The following is a 19,088-nucleotide window of genomic DNA, read 5'->3' on the forward strand; positions in this document are numbered from 1 at the left end:
ACAGTAGCAGTATGACGGCTTCTACTACAAACAGCCATTTAATCAGCATTATTTCTGGCAAAAATGTAAACAAAATTGTTGTGTACAAAGATTTCATACCTTTTATACCTGCTTGCAACCATCCTGGAGGAGTCCTAAAAGAAACAAAAAGAAAAAATTAATAAATATTTTTCTTTTAGCTATACTGCCAAAATAACTTATCACTCCACAGAAAACCAAGTCTGCAGTGAGAGCAGTCCCATGCCACTGTAAAAGTCAGTTTTGCATTACTTTGTTGTCAGGTATAGACAATACCAGGGCTATTGTCACCATGTTACAGCTTCTGAACATCACCCCAGAAGCCTTAAGTGTCTGCCTCTGATTACCTCTGAGGATAAAACTGGATGCACTTATTCCATCCCCCTGCATGCACAACATGTGAAACAGCTCCCACCCTGCCACCAGTACACCTCCACTACTAACTAGTATGGAAACACATGTGCACTTTGATAGCTGCTCATCAACTTGTCCAACAGCAGCAGAGCAAAACTGTTTCAATTCCTCAGCACCACTGCCTTTCCAGATGTGAACAAAAACTGAAGCTGTCAAGTACAAAAATTAAGACATGTTTCAACTGGTAAACAAGAGCTCAGATTTGACAGAGTAAGTCCATAAATATTTTTTAGGGTGTTGTAAGAACATGAACCAATTATCTTCTTAGTCATAGGCAAAACACCCCCCCAGCAAATAACAATAGTCAAGAAAGAATATTTAAGGAGTTAAAGGACAATTGCCTGTATGAGAAAAAAAAAAAGGCAAAGTATGAAATGCTGTCGACTTACAACACTTACTGCAGGCAAAAATGTAAATGAGCTCTCAAAACAAGATGTAATAAAAATTCCATCCACTCTGAAAATTCTACAAAACATTACACTGCCTTCACAAATCAGCACACTAGTGACTTTTTAAGTAAATAAACAAACTAAAAATTAGGACAGAAAGAGTATTTTACTATAGAAAATAGAATTTTAAAAAAATTTATATTATAGAAAAAAAACTTCATCCTAAAGTACATTTTATTTTATGAAGCATTTTCCATTTCTGCCATATGTGCTACACCTTATCCCTAAGATAAGCAGAAGAACAAAATTCAACAAATTCATAGGAACTATTTAAAGAAACCCACAAATTTGGCAAAATTGCTGGTTTAACACTGATAACTATTTTTATCATTGATGACAGCATCTGAAAATTAGTGATTCACAGCTGTGAAACAGAAACCTAATTTTACCTCTAAAAGGGCAGAGAAACAATTTTAAATGTTACCAATGCTATTTTTAAAGTTTACTTAAGGGTAGGTTATCTTTTAAAGGTCATGGAAGCAGGGGAAGGTTTCTGAGGACTAAAATGAAGTAAATGTCATTCCTTTCTTCAAGAAGGATCATCCAGGGAACTACAAGACAGTCCTTATCTCAGTCCCGGAGTAGGAAACGGATCAGCATGGATATATGAAGGGAACACCATGCCTGACCTGACAGCCTTCTGTGAGAGGACTTGGTGAACGAAGGCAAAGCAGATGATGCTTATCTAGATGTTAGCAAAGCTTTCAACACCTTCCCACACAACATATGTACATGGAAATAGAGGCCAGATAAGCAGACCATGAGATGCAGGGACTACCGGGTCCAAAGGGTTATGTGCAGCAGTATAAAGTCCAGCTGGATACCAGCCACCTTTGCAGGGATTGACACAGGGGCCAGTGCTGTTTAATGACTTCATCAGTGACCTGAATTATGAGACAAAGTACACCCTCAGCAAGTTAGCACACTACAAACAACTTGCATGAGAGGTTAACAATACATCAGGTGGCTGTGTTGCCATCTAGAGGGACACAGACAGGATGGAAATTTGGCTTATAGAGACCCCATGAAGTCCAAAAAAAAAGAAAATGCCAAGTCCCGCATTTTCTGGGGATGAATAATCCCAAGCAGGAGTAAGATGCTGCAGAAAGCTGCTGTGCAGAAAAGAACCCGGGTGTTCTGGGGACATCAACTCAAACATAAGCCATCTCTGCTCCCTTACAGCAAAGGCCCATGGCATCCTCAGGAGGCACTGCCAGCAGGATGAAGGACAGCATCCTGAGGAGAGCTACAAAGACAGGGAAGGGACTAGAGAACTCCCACAAGGAGTTGCTGAGGTCACTTAACTTGTTCAGCCTGAACAAGACTGAGGGAACACCTAATTGTAGTTACAACTTCCTCATGAAGAGGCAAGGACAGTCAGGCACTGATCTCTTCTCTGTGGTGACCACTGCAGGACCCGAGGGAATGCCAGAAGTTGTGTCAGTGGAGGCTTAGTTTGGATATAAGGAAAAAGTTCTTCACACCTCAGGATGGCAGCGCACGCCTGACAGACCTCAAGAAGCATTTGGACTATACTCTCAGGCACATGGTGTGACTCCTGGGGTGTCCTGTTCAGGGACAGGAGTTAAACTCATGGGTACCCTGCAACTAAGCATATTCTCTAATTCTCATCTGCTCAGCCCTGGTGAGACCACAGCTGGCATGCTGGGTCCAGTCCTGTACTTCTCAGTATGAGAACAATATACTGGAGAGACTCCAGAAAAGCCGGACATATGATTAAAGGTCTGGAGCATCTGACACATAAGAAGCTGAAAGTGCTGGAAATCTTCACCAAGAGAATAGGATGCTCAGGAGGTATCTTGCCAATGTGTACAAATTCCTGATAGGTTAAAGATGATGGAGACATATTTCTATCCATCGTGATAATAAAAAACCCACTGGCTGCAGTCCTGAGCAATTTGTTACACATATCCTGCTTTGTCTACAAGACTTGGACTGAAGACTTCCCAAGATCCCTTCAAGCCTTAAAGAATTTTAGCTCTAAGACAGTCAGCAGTAACTGAAGAAGTGATTTGACTCTCAGGTACCTGAAGAGATTCAAATTGGTCCATCTAATACATTAGGATACATACTGCCTGTATCTGAGAGCTGAAAAGCCACATCAGTAACATCAGACAAAGCTCCTGATGGTGATGGTCATAGATACATTCCAGCTGCCCCATTTGCTATGGGCAAGCAGTTAAAATGCCTTTTTAGGCTTGGATGGAGAGTTACATTGGGTCTAAATTTTGCCTAAGTGTCTGCAGATACAATAAAGTAGGAACTCTGGGCTCTAATCTTCCTCAGTTCTTATTTTTTTAACAGCTTCTTTTTTTCAGGAAAATGCTTCTTTGTGAACATAAGCCTCTGTTTGCAGTGAAAGGCAGAATTCATGAGAAGGAGAGAAATTGCACCTGAGACTGCAGCCTGGTGAAGTGCACATAGCTTTGTACAAAGAAATCTTAAGGTAAGAGATGCTTGTTTTGTACTCTAGACACTAAAAAGATGCAATGAATGCACTGTATACCCTCATATTTGCTAAAACATTTTCATATACTAAATGCAATTATAAGCTGTAAAGCAATTACACAGACTTGTACATTTAACTCAACAGGACACTTTTAAAAGTTTGGCACTACTATTCAGAAAAGCCATCTCTCCAGAAAAAGCTGGGAAAGCAAACAAATGCTCAAAGTGCATAGCAAATGTTCTCATTTGCTACAAATGACAGCTGTTAAAACAAACAAACAAAAAAACCTTGACTCAATTAACAAGTCCTTTTTAACAGATGTTTCTACAGTAAATATTAGTGGTTTTCGTTTCTGTAGTGAAAACTAACTGTGAAAAAAATGTTAAAAATGCATATCTGACGTAGAAAAAAATTCCTCTGAACACAGAATTAATATTGCAGATTTGGTAAATTATTATTTTTATTACTTTGAAATCTCTAATGTAAATGCAAACCAATCAGTCTTTAAAGTGATGATGAAAGCACTAGGAAAATGCATTATTTACATCTGTCCTCATCTTAGGAAATTTGTTTTGTGTGCATTCAAAGGTCTCTGGCAACATTAATATAGTAGTCACACTTTAAATAGCATTATGTGCCTATAAATAAAAAAAATAATCTAAGATTTCAAACTATTCAGGAGATCCTAACATGAGGCAAGCATCTATAATTTAAGATCTTGTCTCCTTCACTTTTGGAGAACTGAAGGTAGGCCAAAGATGAAGAAAGGGAAGGAGAAAAGGAGGGACATGCCTCTCCTGACAGAGAGTTAACCTAAAAGCAGATGACTATTCTTGTTCATAATTACTTATTTACAAATCTGGCTTATATTCCTTAATATTTTTTAACTTTGATTTTTAACCCATATTTAAAATATCTAATCATTACTATGAAATTGAATGATTTGTCAAAAGCAACAAAGAAACCTGTTCATTTGAATGTATCCCTCTAAAAGAGGAATTCTTTTTATAGTCTGTGGAAATCCTGAATGGAAAAACAGTAAGTAAAGAAGTCATTCATAACAATGCTAATGGTTTCTTTCATACTGGTGAAAAAATACTGCTGCCAAAAGACATCTACCAACATCAGTTCTATGTCCAAGGCTGAAATCAAACACTCACTTCAATGCAGTATTCCAAACACAACTTTAAAATTACTTTTACTTTTTGCACATGATATCAGGCAGCTTGCATTACCTTTTAACAGTATATACTTCACTAATTAACCAAATTACTAGTGAACACTCTGCAGAGTGACATAAATCAACATTGCTCCAGAAAATTGGTCATGTTCCTTTTTTGTTTTGTCTACAAAAGTGATCGAGTGGATGGTATTAATGCAGGACAGGGTGTGATCTACGTGAAAAAAAGAAAACACTTCTCCCATTCCACATGAGCTCCTTCATCTGATTCACTGCACAGACTGACACACAGACATGCACCTGCTGCACAAGAGAATATATAAGGACAGAAAAGGCAGCTGAGACCATTTCAATTGATGAAACCATTTACTGCCAATTAAATCTCTGTCAACTAGGATGCAAGGAACTTGGCTAACTCTCCTCTTTGCTCCTGGCTCATCTTGGTATTTCATCTGGCCAATAGAGAAATTACATAAACAAGCTGGTCATTGGGCTTTAAGTAAATAGAATTGTCTGTGTTTACAAGTGTCTGACAAAGTTTTCCAGATGTTAAACCAACCCTACTATTACAAATTTGCTAGTTAAAATGCCCTAACAAACATTGTTTTTAAACAAGTACAGACTCTGGAATCAGCTGGACTATGTAAAAGGTTCACTGGAATTCCTTGAAACACAACTTGAAAGTTTTGCAAACAATTAAAGCAAATCCCATCATAAAATAAGGTTGCTAGGGTCACTAGTATATATACTTACATGAAGAATATGCACACTGTTTTAAAATAGAACTATACACTAGTGTAAATTATTACTATATAATGATATTCCTGCAACATGCAAGGTTAAATTTTGACTGAAATTAGGCTATCAAAGCAATTTTATTTTCATATGTAATTCAAATATGGGTTTCCTAAAAAGTTTCTTGCACATTCTTCAAGATGTGAGTAAATACAACTTCCCTACATGGTCTACTGCTGAGGTTTCTTGCCTTTTTACATACCCAAGTAGATTCTGTCTCCATCCAAAAAAATGAAGTTAACTCCCGTACCTTAAATCACATCTTGATTAACTACAGCTATTCTACAGCTATTCTCACATTCATTTCCACTGAGATTTGTGTGGAAATGGCAGTTACATATCTTCTGCAATACAGACAATGTTTCATTCAGCTCTTAAGTGGGATAATATCTAAATGCTAAACAACTGAAAGGCAATCTGACCCTAATACAATCCAGGAATGACTGCAGATGTGAAGAACAGCAAAAAGATGAAATACCTTTCTTCTCTTCCCATCAAAGTTTCCCAAAAACAACTTTCCCGCAGAAGTCAAGAGACACCTTCCCATTTACCTTCCATTCCTGAATCACAGAATCAAAGAATATGCTGAGTTGGAAAGGACCCTTCAGAATCATCAAGTCCAACTCCTGTCCTAAATAGAATACCCGAAGGATCACACCGTGTGACTGAGAGTGTTGTCCAAACACTTCTTGAACTCTGTCAGGCTTGGTCTGTGATCACTGCCCTGGGGAGCCTGTTCCAGTCCCCAATCACACTCTAGCTGAAGAGTTTTTCCCTGATATACAACCTAAACCTCTCCTGACTCAGCTTTATGCCATTTCCTCAGGTCCTGTCACTGCTCACAAGAGTGAAGAGATCAGTACCTGTTCCTCCTTCTCCCCGTGTGAGGATGAAGACCACAACAAGGTCACCCTTCAGTCTCCTCTTCTCCAGGCTGAACAGATCAAGTGGCTACAGCTGCTCCTCATATGGCTCCCACTCCATACCCTTCATCATCCTTGTGGTTTTCTTCTCAAGGCTCTCTAATACCATTTTTTTAAATGTCTTTTACACATTTTGTCACCCAAAACTACACACAGGACTCAAGGTGAGGCTGCCCCAGTACAGAACAGAGCAGGACAATCCCCTACCCTGCCTGGTTGGTGCTGCTGTGCCTGATGCCCCCCAGGACAGGGCTGACCCTCCTGGCTGCCAGGGCGCTGCTGGCTTGTGTTCAACTTGTCATCGACCAGGACCTCCAGGTCTCTTTCCTGCTCCCCAGTCTATGCACACAACCAGAGCTGCACCATTCCAGGTGCAGGATTTGGCACCTACCCTTGTTAGATTTCATACAGTTGGTGATTTCCCAATTCTCTAATTTGTCATGGTCTATCTACAGGGCCTCTCTGCCCATGAGGGAGTTGACAGTTCCTCTCAGTTGTGTCACCCCTTTGAAAACATCTAGAGATGTTTTTCACAGAAATGCAACACAACTTTGTGAACCTTATTTTTTACAGCCTCATCTACGATCTTTAATTAATATGTAATAATAGATCTTCAAACAAGAACTAACAGATTTACTAAATGACTGGGTTCCAATGGTAGATATTACTCCTGCAAAGCCAAGGGAACTATGACTTTTCTGCCTGTTTACACAGAGCCAGGGGGCCATGGAGAAACACGGCAAGAATGCCTAGGGAATCAATCAGAGTTCTAACAGAAAGAGAAATATCATCAATTCATATCTATGAAGAAATCTCTTAAGGACATAAGGTGAGAGAAAATAATTAAAGAAATACCTGCAGGTAACACAATAACTCCCAGGTAAGTTAAACATCTTCCAGAAGAGAACAGCTCCCAGAAATAAGGAAACCAGAAATACACATTTAAACAAATTAACAGAGCTTTTTTTTTTAATTTGTTATTCCCTGTTTCTATAGTCAAGCAATACTCACCACTGAAGAGAAATAAAAAGAGTTCAGGACAAGCAGTAAGGCACTCAGAACAAAAGCTGTGAAAAAACCTGACTAGATCTCAGGTGACTCAGAAAAAGCAGAGCAGGAAAAATGACCACAAAGACAATGTGGTATTCCTAAGAAATAAGAATCTGTAGGCTCCCCTCAGACAAAAGTATTTGAAATCACATAAGGGCTGAACTACAACTCAAAGCAGTGTTTTCAGAGCAGGAAACATAGGTCTGTGTTGCATACCCTGGCATGTTGATTAAAGGTATGCAGTTGTTTCTGAGCTAGCAAAGGCTAGTAATGTCCTTGTAGCACTACACAGGCAGCCAAAACTGGTGCTGTGATGTTCATACCATTTTAAGAGGACTGGTTCCTGGTACATGATTCCTCAAATAGTCCTCAGGTATGACATAAGAGAGCATTAGGTAGCATGAACCAAAACCATGCCAGAAAATGTTGCTAATAATTAAGCCACAGGCTCTATCAGCAGCGCAGCAGTTGAGCTCACACCCAGTTCTTGTACTTTTTAACAGTATAAACATAGTCAGACTGACTCCACTAAACAACTATGAATTAGATTCCTCCTCCCTCCTGAGCCATCACATTAATTACACTAGACTGCAAGGATGTACACACTATCCTGCCCCAGCCATCCTCCTACCACCATGGAACTGGAATATCCACCTTCCAAACACACCAGCACATCTCAGTAACTACTGCTATGGTATTCTCTAACTATTAATAACATGAATGTATGATAAATGCTACAAAATGTCTGACAACTATTGCCATGTGTATTTTACAGATTATACATTTCAGCTCATCTTTCAGCAATACTGAGCAAGCCATCTCCCCTCTCCACCTTGCAGCAGGGATCCTCTTGGTCTATGATCCATTCTAGTTCTTGCAGAAAAGAACCTCCTCCCTCTCTCTACACAGCCAGCAGGTACTCATAACTGTTACCTAGGTTTCAGATTTGGTCCTGGCATGAAAGCAGTATTAATTAAAATTCTCTCTCTAGAGTAGAAGCACAGGAAAGTGCAGGAATCAGAAGTATTTCCATACATTACAAAAGCTTTTAATATCAGTCAGGCTGAGTAATCTATTTGTACAATAGATTACATCAGGAAGACCCTCTTTTTCAATAAATTTGTATGTGCTCAAAGACTCTTTTTGCCAAAGAAACCTCAGCTACAGTTTATCATTATACTTTCAGGATCACTTGTTTCCTCACCAAAAAAAAAAAAAAAAAAAAAGACTGGGAGGGGATACCCACTAACCCAGCTGACTTTAAAAGCTAGTCCAAAACAGAAAACATGTGGGGAAAAAAAATAAATTCCTTTACATGAGGCCCCTTTAGCCTGTTCAAAACATTAGTTGGGAATTTGAGAAACTGCTTCCTATTCCTTACATCTGTATAAAAGTTCCAAAAAAGGCTCCAGACCAGTGTAATAGGAGCCTGTGCTGGTGCAATTCTGGAGCACAGCTATATGAACTCCATAGTGAAAGAAACAAACAGGGTAACAACAAACCAAGTATCTTTTCATACAGGCTGAGTACATAGCAGCAACATCTGAAGACAAGAAAAAATTAGAATAAAAGTAAACAAAGCCCCCCAAAAAAAGAAATCTTAATGGAAGGACCACAACCAAACTTAAGCAAAACTAGAAGGAAGAAATCATATCCTACACACTTTGCATCCCACATGCTCTTCATAAGGATCTAGAAAGTACCCAAAGAGCAGGCTTGTGCTGAAAACCCTGTAGATGCCTAGGCACAACTGTGACTCTAAAGTAAGAACAAGATGCCTTCACAATGCCTTGCCTTCACAGACACAGGCTTAATTCAGCTTTAGTTTTCATCCAGGTCCTGCGACAAACAGTTGTGCGCGCACACACACACACACAAATTAAACTTTAGTGAGCACAGATGTTAAAAGTGTTAATAATTCTGTATTTCTTTCTAAGAAAAGCAAAGTTTGCCATCAAAGGTAATTAAATTTATGCTGACAGTTATCAAGCACTGAACATAAATAATGCCTTCCACAAAAACTTAAAAGATCACTCTTTTTGGTCACTTGTCAGGATGACAAATCTTGGTAGACATTATCAGTATTTCCCTTCAAGAGCAGAAGACAGGCAACTCAAAGTAGGGATGCCCAAGATGTATCCTCAAGGCTACATGTTGCTTAGCCAAGCACCTTTAATCTGGCTCATAGGCAATTTAAAGCCACCCTCTTTCCCTCTGGTCTCACATCAGTAACTGCTAGCTCTCAGCTCCCAGATTTCTTAGAGGCAAAAAGGACCACAATTTCACTTGAAAGCACTTTCCAAAAGCAGCAGTATTGGATAGTGCACATGCAGTACAGCTGAATCTGATTTGCATGTGCAGATCCTTCAGCACAGCAAAACCCACTGAACATGCACGGATCAGCAGCACTCTACCAACAGACATATATCATACACTAAATTTGCTTACATGGCAGGAGAGGAGGAAGATTTTGCAGAGAAAACCTATGTTGCTACAACAACATCTTCTGATATAGCCCATTCCAATGAGAAATTCAGACTCCACTGTTTTAAAATTTGCTGTTCTACTAAAAACACAAATCACACAATGTACCTAAAAACTAGTAATCTCATTTTTATCAAAATAAATCCTTGACTGTAGTTAAAGCCTCCAGTTATACCAGACAAAAACACCATGCAACATTATTGCTCAAACTCAGAAGTTACCTTGAAGATTAATTAAAAACTTACTATATGGAGTGGTTTTTCCAACCTGCAATAATACATACCAAGAAAAGCAACTAAAGCAAATCAAGACTGCAAAGTCAACCAATTCAGAACAGGTCAGAACGTCCTAGATCTATGCAACTTTCATTCAAACTCATGATACTGCCCTTCCTGACATCATGATGTATTTTTCCACAATATCTCTTAAGTGGAACACAAAGAACAGGACTCAGTGAGTAATGTTCAATATTTAGCATTTGCTAACTCTTCAGGAAGTGGACACGTGCCTTAATTACTTAGGTATTAACATACTCAATTTGCTCTGAATATAGTCCTACTTTGCTAGAAATTACCTGATTGCCTGATCATGTGTGACCACAAAAACATGAAATTCCTGTGTTCCTGTTTTCCTTACACAGATCAGAAAAATCATCTGTGTCTCCCAAGCCATGGGAGCCACAGCAGATAGTAACTGAAGCACCTGGTTCACATCATGACCTGCACAGGGCAGCAAATTCCCTCCAACTAATGTCACTTTTTAAAGCACTGCACACACACAAAACTGACTTACGGTGCAAATGTATTTTAAAAAGTAGTGGTCTTCTAATACTTAACACTGAATTTGAATACTTTTTAACTAATTTTTATGCAAACACTTTTAGACATATAGTCCAATTTCCTCATGAGTTTTCTACTGCAGTCACTACTATTGCTTAAGTGCTTTGTGGATACTAATGACTGCTTTCATATCATTTCTGTGAAGTGCATCACACTCCACCTGCAAATAGAAAAGCCAAGACGAATACTCTCTGGTAGTTAACTCTCAAATATTAGAGTCATATAACCTGATTTGTCAGAATTCCTTACGACTTCCAAACTCAAACATACATCACCATAATTAACATATTTCTGTACTTTAATCACATTGACTTCCTTACTTTTAAGAACAATACCAATATTATAATCATGTTATTATGCAAAATAATTACTGGCCTAACATCTAAAAAATGTAGCACTGAAAAAAACCCATGTTTAATATTTTAGGCATGCCCAGTGTAGCACAACCACATTTTCTCTATGGATGGAAATTAACATCAAGCAAAATCACAGCAAAATACTCACAAAAGATGAATTACTACTGTTGAATGCATAGACGCAGTTCTTCTTTGCAAGAATTACATGAAACCTAGATGCCAGACACCTTTGAAAATCCATGGTCATGTATGAATAGGCATGAATATTATTACCACATACTTTGGTTAATGAGAGTCATTGTAAAATGATGTTGTATGACATTACACTGCAAAATTAAATGCCAGAAAAGGCAAAATAGGCAAGATGTGCAGCTTGATTTGACTGGCTTATTTGGCAGTATATTCTCAGCACAAGATTCAAGTACAAAACTCTGGAGAAGCTTGCGTCAATCAGGTTTTCAACTGTCTTTCTGAAAGGAGATACATACATGTAACAAATTCAGATCCCCGCATTTCTCATAGTCTGCCACAAAGCTAAAAAGTAATTTTATTCCTTATCTTTATTTATTGCTTGCAGCAAAACTTATAAGGTGCCTCTACTAAATATTTAAACATTAAACACTGATATATATCCTTGCTTCCAAAAATTTCAATGTGTTAGGCCACATTTAAAGAAAATAATCATATTTAAGCAAACAGAACTACACTTCTGTAGAAATATCTTTGGACCATGTTCCTTTTAGAAAGTGCCTGCAATGTTTTGGTGAAATGTTAAACTTTTTTAGAATAAAAGGTTAAGAAAAGATCAGATGTGGTCTTCCTTCAATTTTCAAAGGCTTTTGAAGGACTTACAACTACATGCACAAGGCATACCTAAAAATCAAGTTTAAATTACTTCACCAGCCACCTAACCTATTCATACTGGTTACTACAATGAACCCAACCTACTGCAACACAATTTCATAGTTGTACCATTAATGTTAATTACGTAAACATTTCGTCCTATCCTCACCTCCAATCAACAACGATTCTTTCAAAGGTGCTGGGTAATTTCTACGCTAAATTGAACAATTATCCAAGCAACTATTACAAGCTAACCTCTTGCAGAGAACAAAAACCTGTATTGCTGCTACAGAGAGAAGTGAGACCAACTCAAGACATGGCAATACTACTGTGTATGTAAGTCAGTGCTCTGAGCTGAAAACTAGGGCAGCTTTGCCTTCCGTCGTCTTGGACTAACAGCTCCACAGGGATTCAGTTCTAGGATCAAACTTTAGTCTGTCCACTAATGCACATAATTTGTACTTACTGCAAGAATATAATACAACTTACAGTCTAACAAAGTTAAGTGCTACAGATAAAGTGATATTTTTTTTTGTCTAGCAAATCCATTCTGTGTTTGTGACTGCAATTCAGTGTGGATGTTTAACTGCCTAAAATGTATTTCACAAAGCTGTATCTTGTATAAAATAATTTTGTAAGATTCAACATCTTGATTTCTTGAATTTCTTGTTCATGTACATGCTAAGACCAATACAGGGGGAGCAAGAAACGTGCATTACAATTGCATACACAAAGTAAATTAATGGTTGGAACAAAATTACTGCTATTTCCAACTGAAGTGCAAGGGTCTTGAATGAGGCCCTGGGCTTTGCAGCAACATAGAATATGCAATAAGGTACAGCAAAACAGTTGTCATGTCTTAAAAAACAGAGTGAGTCATCTCATATTGGGGTCCCAGGCCTCATAATGCTTGAGGGGCAAAATGCCCCTCCCAGCTTTTTATCGCCACTACAAAACCAAAACAGGTTTACAGCAGATAACTGCATAGAGTCTTTGGCAATCAGACAGATGCAAAAGATATTGGTAATGGTGATAGTTATGATCTTCGATTTCTTAATATGGAATTAAGAAATACACTAGACAAATTTTGTGTAACAATAATAAAGATCAGCATTCCCTTTCTACAGTAAGACACTCCAAATTGTTCTAGTATTTATAAATAATTACTTTTCAGTTGAATGATTCAGAGTATTAGTTTCACAAAGGCTGAAGTTCAGTATCTAAGTGACTCAGAATTTACTCTTTCCATGATCATAGGCACAAAAAATTGGTATCTCTCACTCTAATTGATTCCTATTTCCATGTTATGTTAGTAGCAAAAATCATCCTGACATGTTTGGGTCAAATTTTCAAGGGAGAGGAAAGGATTCAGCTCATCCAGCAAGACCCTTTTTGTCCTCAGTGAGGAGAAAAACACACGTCTAGAACCTAATAACCCCCACCCTCATGCCAATGACAAAAGTGATTTTGAAGTTCTCGAACACCTTTTTGTCTCTTGATGCTTTTGACAATATGTATTTACTCAAATCTTGTATCTTAAATGTCAGTTATTCACAGCTGTTAATTTTTTTGCAGTGTACTCATTCACTGCACAGCACAATTAGCATTCACAGACACTACAACATTTGAAATAAAATGCAAGCAGAAAGGAACAAAAGATAGCATAAAACAAAGGATTTCAAACCCTTTCCAAGGTATTGAGAATGATACTTCTGTATTATTAGAGCATAACTACCAAAAAACAACTAGTTGTAATTTGAAGGTTTTAATGGATGGAGAACCTATACATGTGTCTCTCACTGCAAGGCTTTATATTAGCTTCGAATTAAACTACCCAGCCTTCCCCACTGGCGCTCCAATTTTCCAAGAACACCTTAAGGTGACATACACATTACAACATACTACCATGCTCAAATATCACTTTTGTAACGACAGACAGGTTATGTTAACCCTACTGCCACAGTGTTACATGAAGAAGGGCACATATTTAGGACATATTTTAGGAGGCCAAATGCATAAACAACTAAATTCCAAGAGGCACATGACCATGGTATCAGCAAACCTGAATGCTTTGATATAAAGGCCTTGCATGTGGTGTTTTTTGGCAGGAGTTTTTTAAGTATTAGCTAATAGTAACATCTTTTCCACATTCTGGAACTCAGAAAGTTTTCTAAAAGACCTAAAAATAAATCTTCATTAAACAAATAGGTTTTTTCCAGCCAAATCTTGTAGGTTTTTTGATGCAAGCTTTCTGTAGAGCACATAAATACTAACACCATTTTCAATTAAGACATACTCGCTACATTGAACATATCATTTCTATCCACCTACAAGAAATATATTGCTATCAAATGGGTTTGCAGTATTTTCAATTCTGCCATCTCTGCTAAACAAGAGCTAGCTTTCTATAATTAGCAGACACCAAAGATTTCTAGTTGAAGCAGAAACTTCAGTAACTTTTAAAGTAATAGTTTTAACCATGCTTGTCCTTAGAATTACAGATTTTTCATCTCATTTGTAAGAGTTCTAGGCTCAATGATATATGACTTATCACCCTCAATGTGCATCCCCATACGCATCACTGGAGTAACCCCACAGTACTGTAACTCAGAAGATCAGAACAACTGAATAGGATTTTAGTCCTACTAAGAACAGGAGGAAAAGCAAGCAAGAAAGTCAGAATCGGATATAACACCTGTGTCTGGGAGCAGATTTAATGTTGATTCACCTGGTGAGGTGTGGCTATCCAAACTACCTTTTGCTAAATTTAAATAACAAATTCTTTGATTGCAACAGTTTTTCTGTGCTTGTAACACTGCCAGACCTACCATTTTCTATATTGCCAATATAAAATAATTCAGAAGATTATTTCAGTCAAATAGCTCTGCTTCTAGGAAAATACTCAAATCTGCTGTATTTTTAGATCTATTCTTAAATACATACCTGGTATGTTTGTGTTTTGGATCAAGAACTTTAAATTCATACAGTTTCCAAAAAATGCACATATTGCCTAAGAAAATGAGAACCGCAACATCTGACAATATTAAAAGGGAAGGAAAAATCAGATTAAGGACTGGAAATAAAACGTTATTCAGCAACGTATTTCCTCATCAAATTTGAAGTCAATGCCATTTTATTCACCATATTCACAATCATTATGTATTTACAAATTTCATTAAATGATAGTAAGAATGGACAAATGAGGGGAAATAGGTGTAATTACAGAAATGTATTGATTCTGCTTAGTACATGGAAGCAAAATATATATTGGTCAATGGCAATTTAAAATTAGTTCTTACAACTACAACATAAGCTTTACTTTTTAAAAGAGTATTAGTCTTGGACAGAGTAGAATCAAAAGGCAATTAAGTCATCAAAGCTGAAATAACACTGCTGTCAAATTCTGTTCAAAATGGGCAAGTTCTAAGTCTTCTAATAAAAAGCGAATTGACAGAGCCAGTAGTAAACTGATTAAGCCTTAGCAGCTATAACTTTCTAAGGTTCCATCTGTTCTGTACATGTGCCACCCTGGGCCTTTGCCAGATCCAAGACCTGGGACTCTCTTCTGTATTGTTGGTGACATGACATTCCTGCTGTGCTCTATCAAGAAAGAAGTATTTATTATACTTCTTTAATACATTAATACATACAGTTTGGTAAATAAAAACTGAGATTGCTGGTCAAGAAGAATAGAAAATATGGATTAAAAAAAGAGGGCATGGGAATGTGGCCAAAGCATTATATAATACCATGAGGAGAAACTAAAAATTAAGACTTTTGGAATATCTGCTGAAGAAGTGAAAACAGAGTGAACACTGTAAGAAACACTCTTACAAACAACTTGGAAAAAAGCATTAAAACTTTTCAGCGTAATGGCTCCTGATGAATCTGAAAAGACAACAAATCCAGCTATATGAGGCATACTCAGAGCAGACACTTACTTTGAAGAAATAATTTTGTAGATGTTCACCAAGGAAAAGAATGGTAAGAGTGTCATATCAGAGCACTCCCTCTGGAGAACGGTCTATTTACAACAGAAACACTGTTAGAATGTGAAAAGAAAAAAAAAAAAGAAATTTTAAAATGTTACCTACCAGAACGAGGCATCTATTTATTCCTTGAGCTTTGAAGAAACTATTGATATTACTGAAAAATTTAATAGCTGAACTACTTAAGATTAAATGGAACTTCTCATTTAAAACTGCCCTAGTACCACACAGGGTAACAAACATCCTCAAGAAGATTCTTAAACAAACACAGAACTATAGAGGACTAAACTTGATATTTATACAGGATAAAGTGCTGCTAATAAGTCTAGAACAATTAAGGAATAAGTAAGTAAATATGATACCATGTGGAAGAGTCACTAAAGCATTTGTAGAATAGTTGCACTTTGCAAATCTAATACAGCTTTTTTTTTAAGTTATGAAAACTTGTCCAGGACAGAAATTTGATTGACTCAATTTCAAAGGCACTGCCCAAAGCCTACTCAAGAAAGTAATTCAAGAAAGTATTCTAAGAGGAATAAAAGAAAATGTCCTGTGAATAAATCACTGGTGAAAAGGCAGGAAATAATGGTAGACCCAATGGTCAGCTTTCACAATGGACGGAACGACCAGAATAGTGTCACAGGAACCTGTGCAGGCACCTCTGCTTTTCAATGTGTTTGTGGAGGAGACGTCCACAGATGCTATACAGAACAGATAAGATACAGATCAACTGTTAAAATATGCAGGACTCCTTTATTGGGAGTGACTGGGAGGTGAAACAGGAGATTAAATTTAATGTACATAAGTATAGTGTACATAAGTGAAACAAAAGGTGAACATGTTTCTAAATTTACACAGGCATTGACCTCTGAGCTTGTTATTCTCACTCACAGATAACTTGAAAAATGTTGAATTAGATTAGGCATACACAACATAAACAGCAAATTCAGTGCTCAGGAGACAAACAGGTATCCGGAATTACTAGGAAAGAAACAGAACAAAACAAACGCCACCACTAAACCACTCTATGACTGCATGTTGTACTGAATGTTTTATGGGTTCTGGTTTTGGGTACCAAACAAAACACTGTCAAACTGGAAAGTAGAGAATGTTATTGAATAACTTCACTGTATAAGGAACAACCAAGTAAAACAGAATTCTTCAGCCTAGAATAGAATTCAGGCAGCTGAGAGGAGCCATCCTCTCTCTGCAGCACTCAGTCATATAAAGAGGAAGCACTTGTTCCCCATGTCTTCCACTGGTACACCTTGCTGAAATCACATGGAAACGTGGAAAATGACAGACGCAACTTTAACAAAAGGAGACTGATCTTGACATTCCAGGTAATTAAGCTGTAAATGTCTCTGCCCCAGGCTCTTAACGTTATAGGCATCCATGAGCAGATGAAAGACTGGGCAAAATTTTAGAAGGAAAGTACATCCAGATCCACCAATCCAGCCATGCCATCTCTAATTATGGATGGTTATAAAACTGCCCATGAGCACCATGTGCTTGGTTTGCTTGCCTGTTTGTTGCTCTCTGTTGCATGTGCCGTTGCCTGTGTTGGAGTCAACAGGCAGAGCTGGATGGCCTCAGTTTGTACAGAAGGGTTTGTACATGCTGTTAGGTAACAGAAGGAGAAACAAGACTGGTTAAAGAGACTTAGAGCACTCAGGAAAGAGACAGAATATTTGCCACAGGTAGTATAGCACGAAAGAGGGGTGTACTGGGCATAACTGGCAATGTTTTGATGCCAAGGGGAGGAGACTGCAGGAATGAGTGTGGTCAGGGGATTGGAAAGCAATAAAAAGGGAGAAAAGGTTTCAAAGAGGCAATGGCTGTTTACCCTAGGAGTTTGCATGTTGGTTTCAATCCCAGAATCAGTAATTAAAAGTCAATTAACTAAATAAATTAGGAAAATGTGTCCTGATTTAGAAGTCTACCTCCAATAAATTGAATATTCTAAACCTGTCAGTATTTTTCACTTGAATCTCACAGTTTCTCTTCCCCTCACTAAATAGTAAGTTCCATGATGAACATCAAAAAAAATTACCTTCAAGACCTCTACAGAAACAGAAGATTCTGTTGTCAGAACCTTTGTCGCAGTAGTGTTAGGATTGTGGAATGGAACTTCATACTCTGTTTTCAGCTATGTGTCAACTCCCAAACTTTAGGGTTTTATTCACATAGGGTATAATCTACCGTTAAGATATACAAAGAAGAAAGTAGTACAAGTTTTAAATCTGAGTAAAATGCCAAAACGAACAATGTTAAGATCTCACCTGGAGTAAATATGAGCAAGAGGTATCTGCACTGGAACTCTCATTTTGTATCGTATTCTGCTGAGTAATCGCATCCTCTTTCTTTCGTTCCTTCTGCCCTGCTTCATCATCTTCATACTCATCAAGGCTCTAAAACAAAAAATATTTGGTTATCAGTTATAGTCTTTGTATGTTGCTTCACATGCTTCCCATATTTCACAAAATTCATCAGTGAATATCTTCAATATTAATTTTATATTTCAGCAAAGTTCAATCAGATGTTTAAATGCTCTTCTTTCCAATTAACGCTTTTTCTTCATCACAAAAGTAAGAAATAATCAAAACAAGATCCAGTTTGACAAAGGTTTAGACAACACTGTGCAAGTTCAGTGCTACTACTGCTGTGAGCAGGAGCTTGGATTATACCTGAAAGGCCTTCCATTGGAATGATTCTACAACCCTGTATGCCATATGCAATTGTATTACTTTTACACATAAGAGGTTTTCAAGAAATCTAGAAAAGAAAAAAAAAAAGTTCATTGTACTCTTCAAGCAATAGCTGATCTTTTTTGACATAGTGGCACCTGCTGAGGTTGAAGTGTCAGTCTCATTTTAATTTAAGCCCTCTTGGTTTTAATTTTTTCTTTGAAAATTTTCCATTGAAAATCCATAATTTTTAAATTACTTGGACAGTCATTAATTACTCACAGTTTACACTTATATATAACATTTTGACTCTTCATATGTTTCATACTAGATTTTCTGAAATACTTGCTTTGAGAGGATTACATTTCTAAAGCACTGACTGCTGTCAGGCCAGAGACACTAAAAGTAAGTAGGCAAGTAAATAAAAAATACATAATCAGTATTACTGCCTCTGTTCAAAGCTCAAAGGCATGTTCAGGCCAGAAATGCAAGGTCTCAACCAGCTTTGGGCTAAGTCAGCTATGTGAGAAGACAAACTTAGAGAAAATAAAGCTAAAAAAAAAAACCATCCAACCATGACATCACAAGCTG

The 19,088-nt window shown here is 37.5% G+C and overlaps 1 protein-coding gene across 2 annotated transcripts in view; it reads right to left on the bottom strand.

Moving 5' to 3' along the window:
- PAWR (pro-apoptotic WT1 regulator) overlaps positions 1 to 19,088 on the bottom strand; it is a 69,207-nt gene that overhangs the window by 16,116 nt on the left and 34,003 nt on the right. For both annotated transcript variants that reach the window (XM_072923108.1, XM_002194573.6), the window contains exons 3-4: positions 18,093 to 18,221; positions 100 to 134 (exon numbers count right to left, since the gene is read on the bottom strand). In XM_072923108.1, the coding sequence (XP_072779209.1) occupies positions 100 to 134; positions 18,093 to 18,221 (164 nt within the window). The remainder of the gene's footprint in view (positions 1 to 99; positions 135 to 18,092; positions 18,222 to 19,088) is intronic.

Source organism: Taeniopygia guttata, chromosome 1A (genome assembly GCF_048771995.1).
Source record: "Taeniopygia guttata chromosome 1A, bTaeGut7.mat, whole genome shotgun sequence".
Classification (NCBI taxonomy): Eukaryota; Metazoa; Chordata; class Aves; order Passeriformes; family Estrildidae; genus Taeniopygia; species Taeniopygia guttata.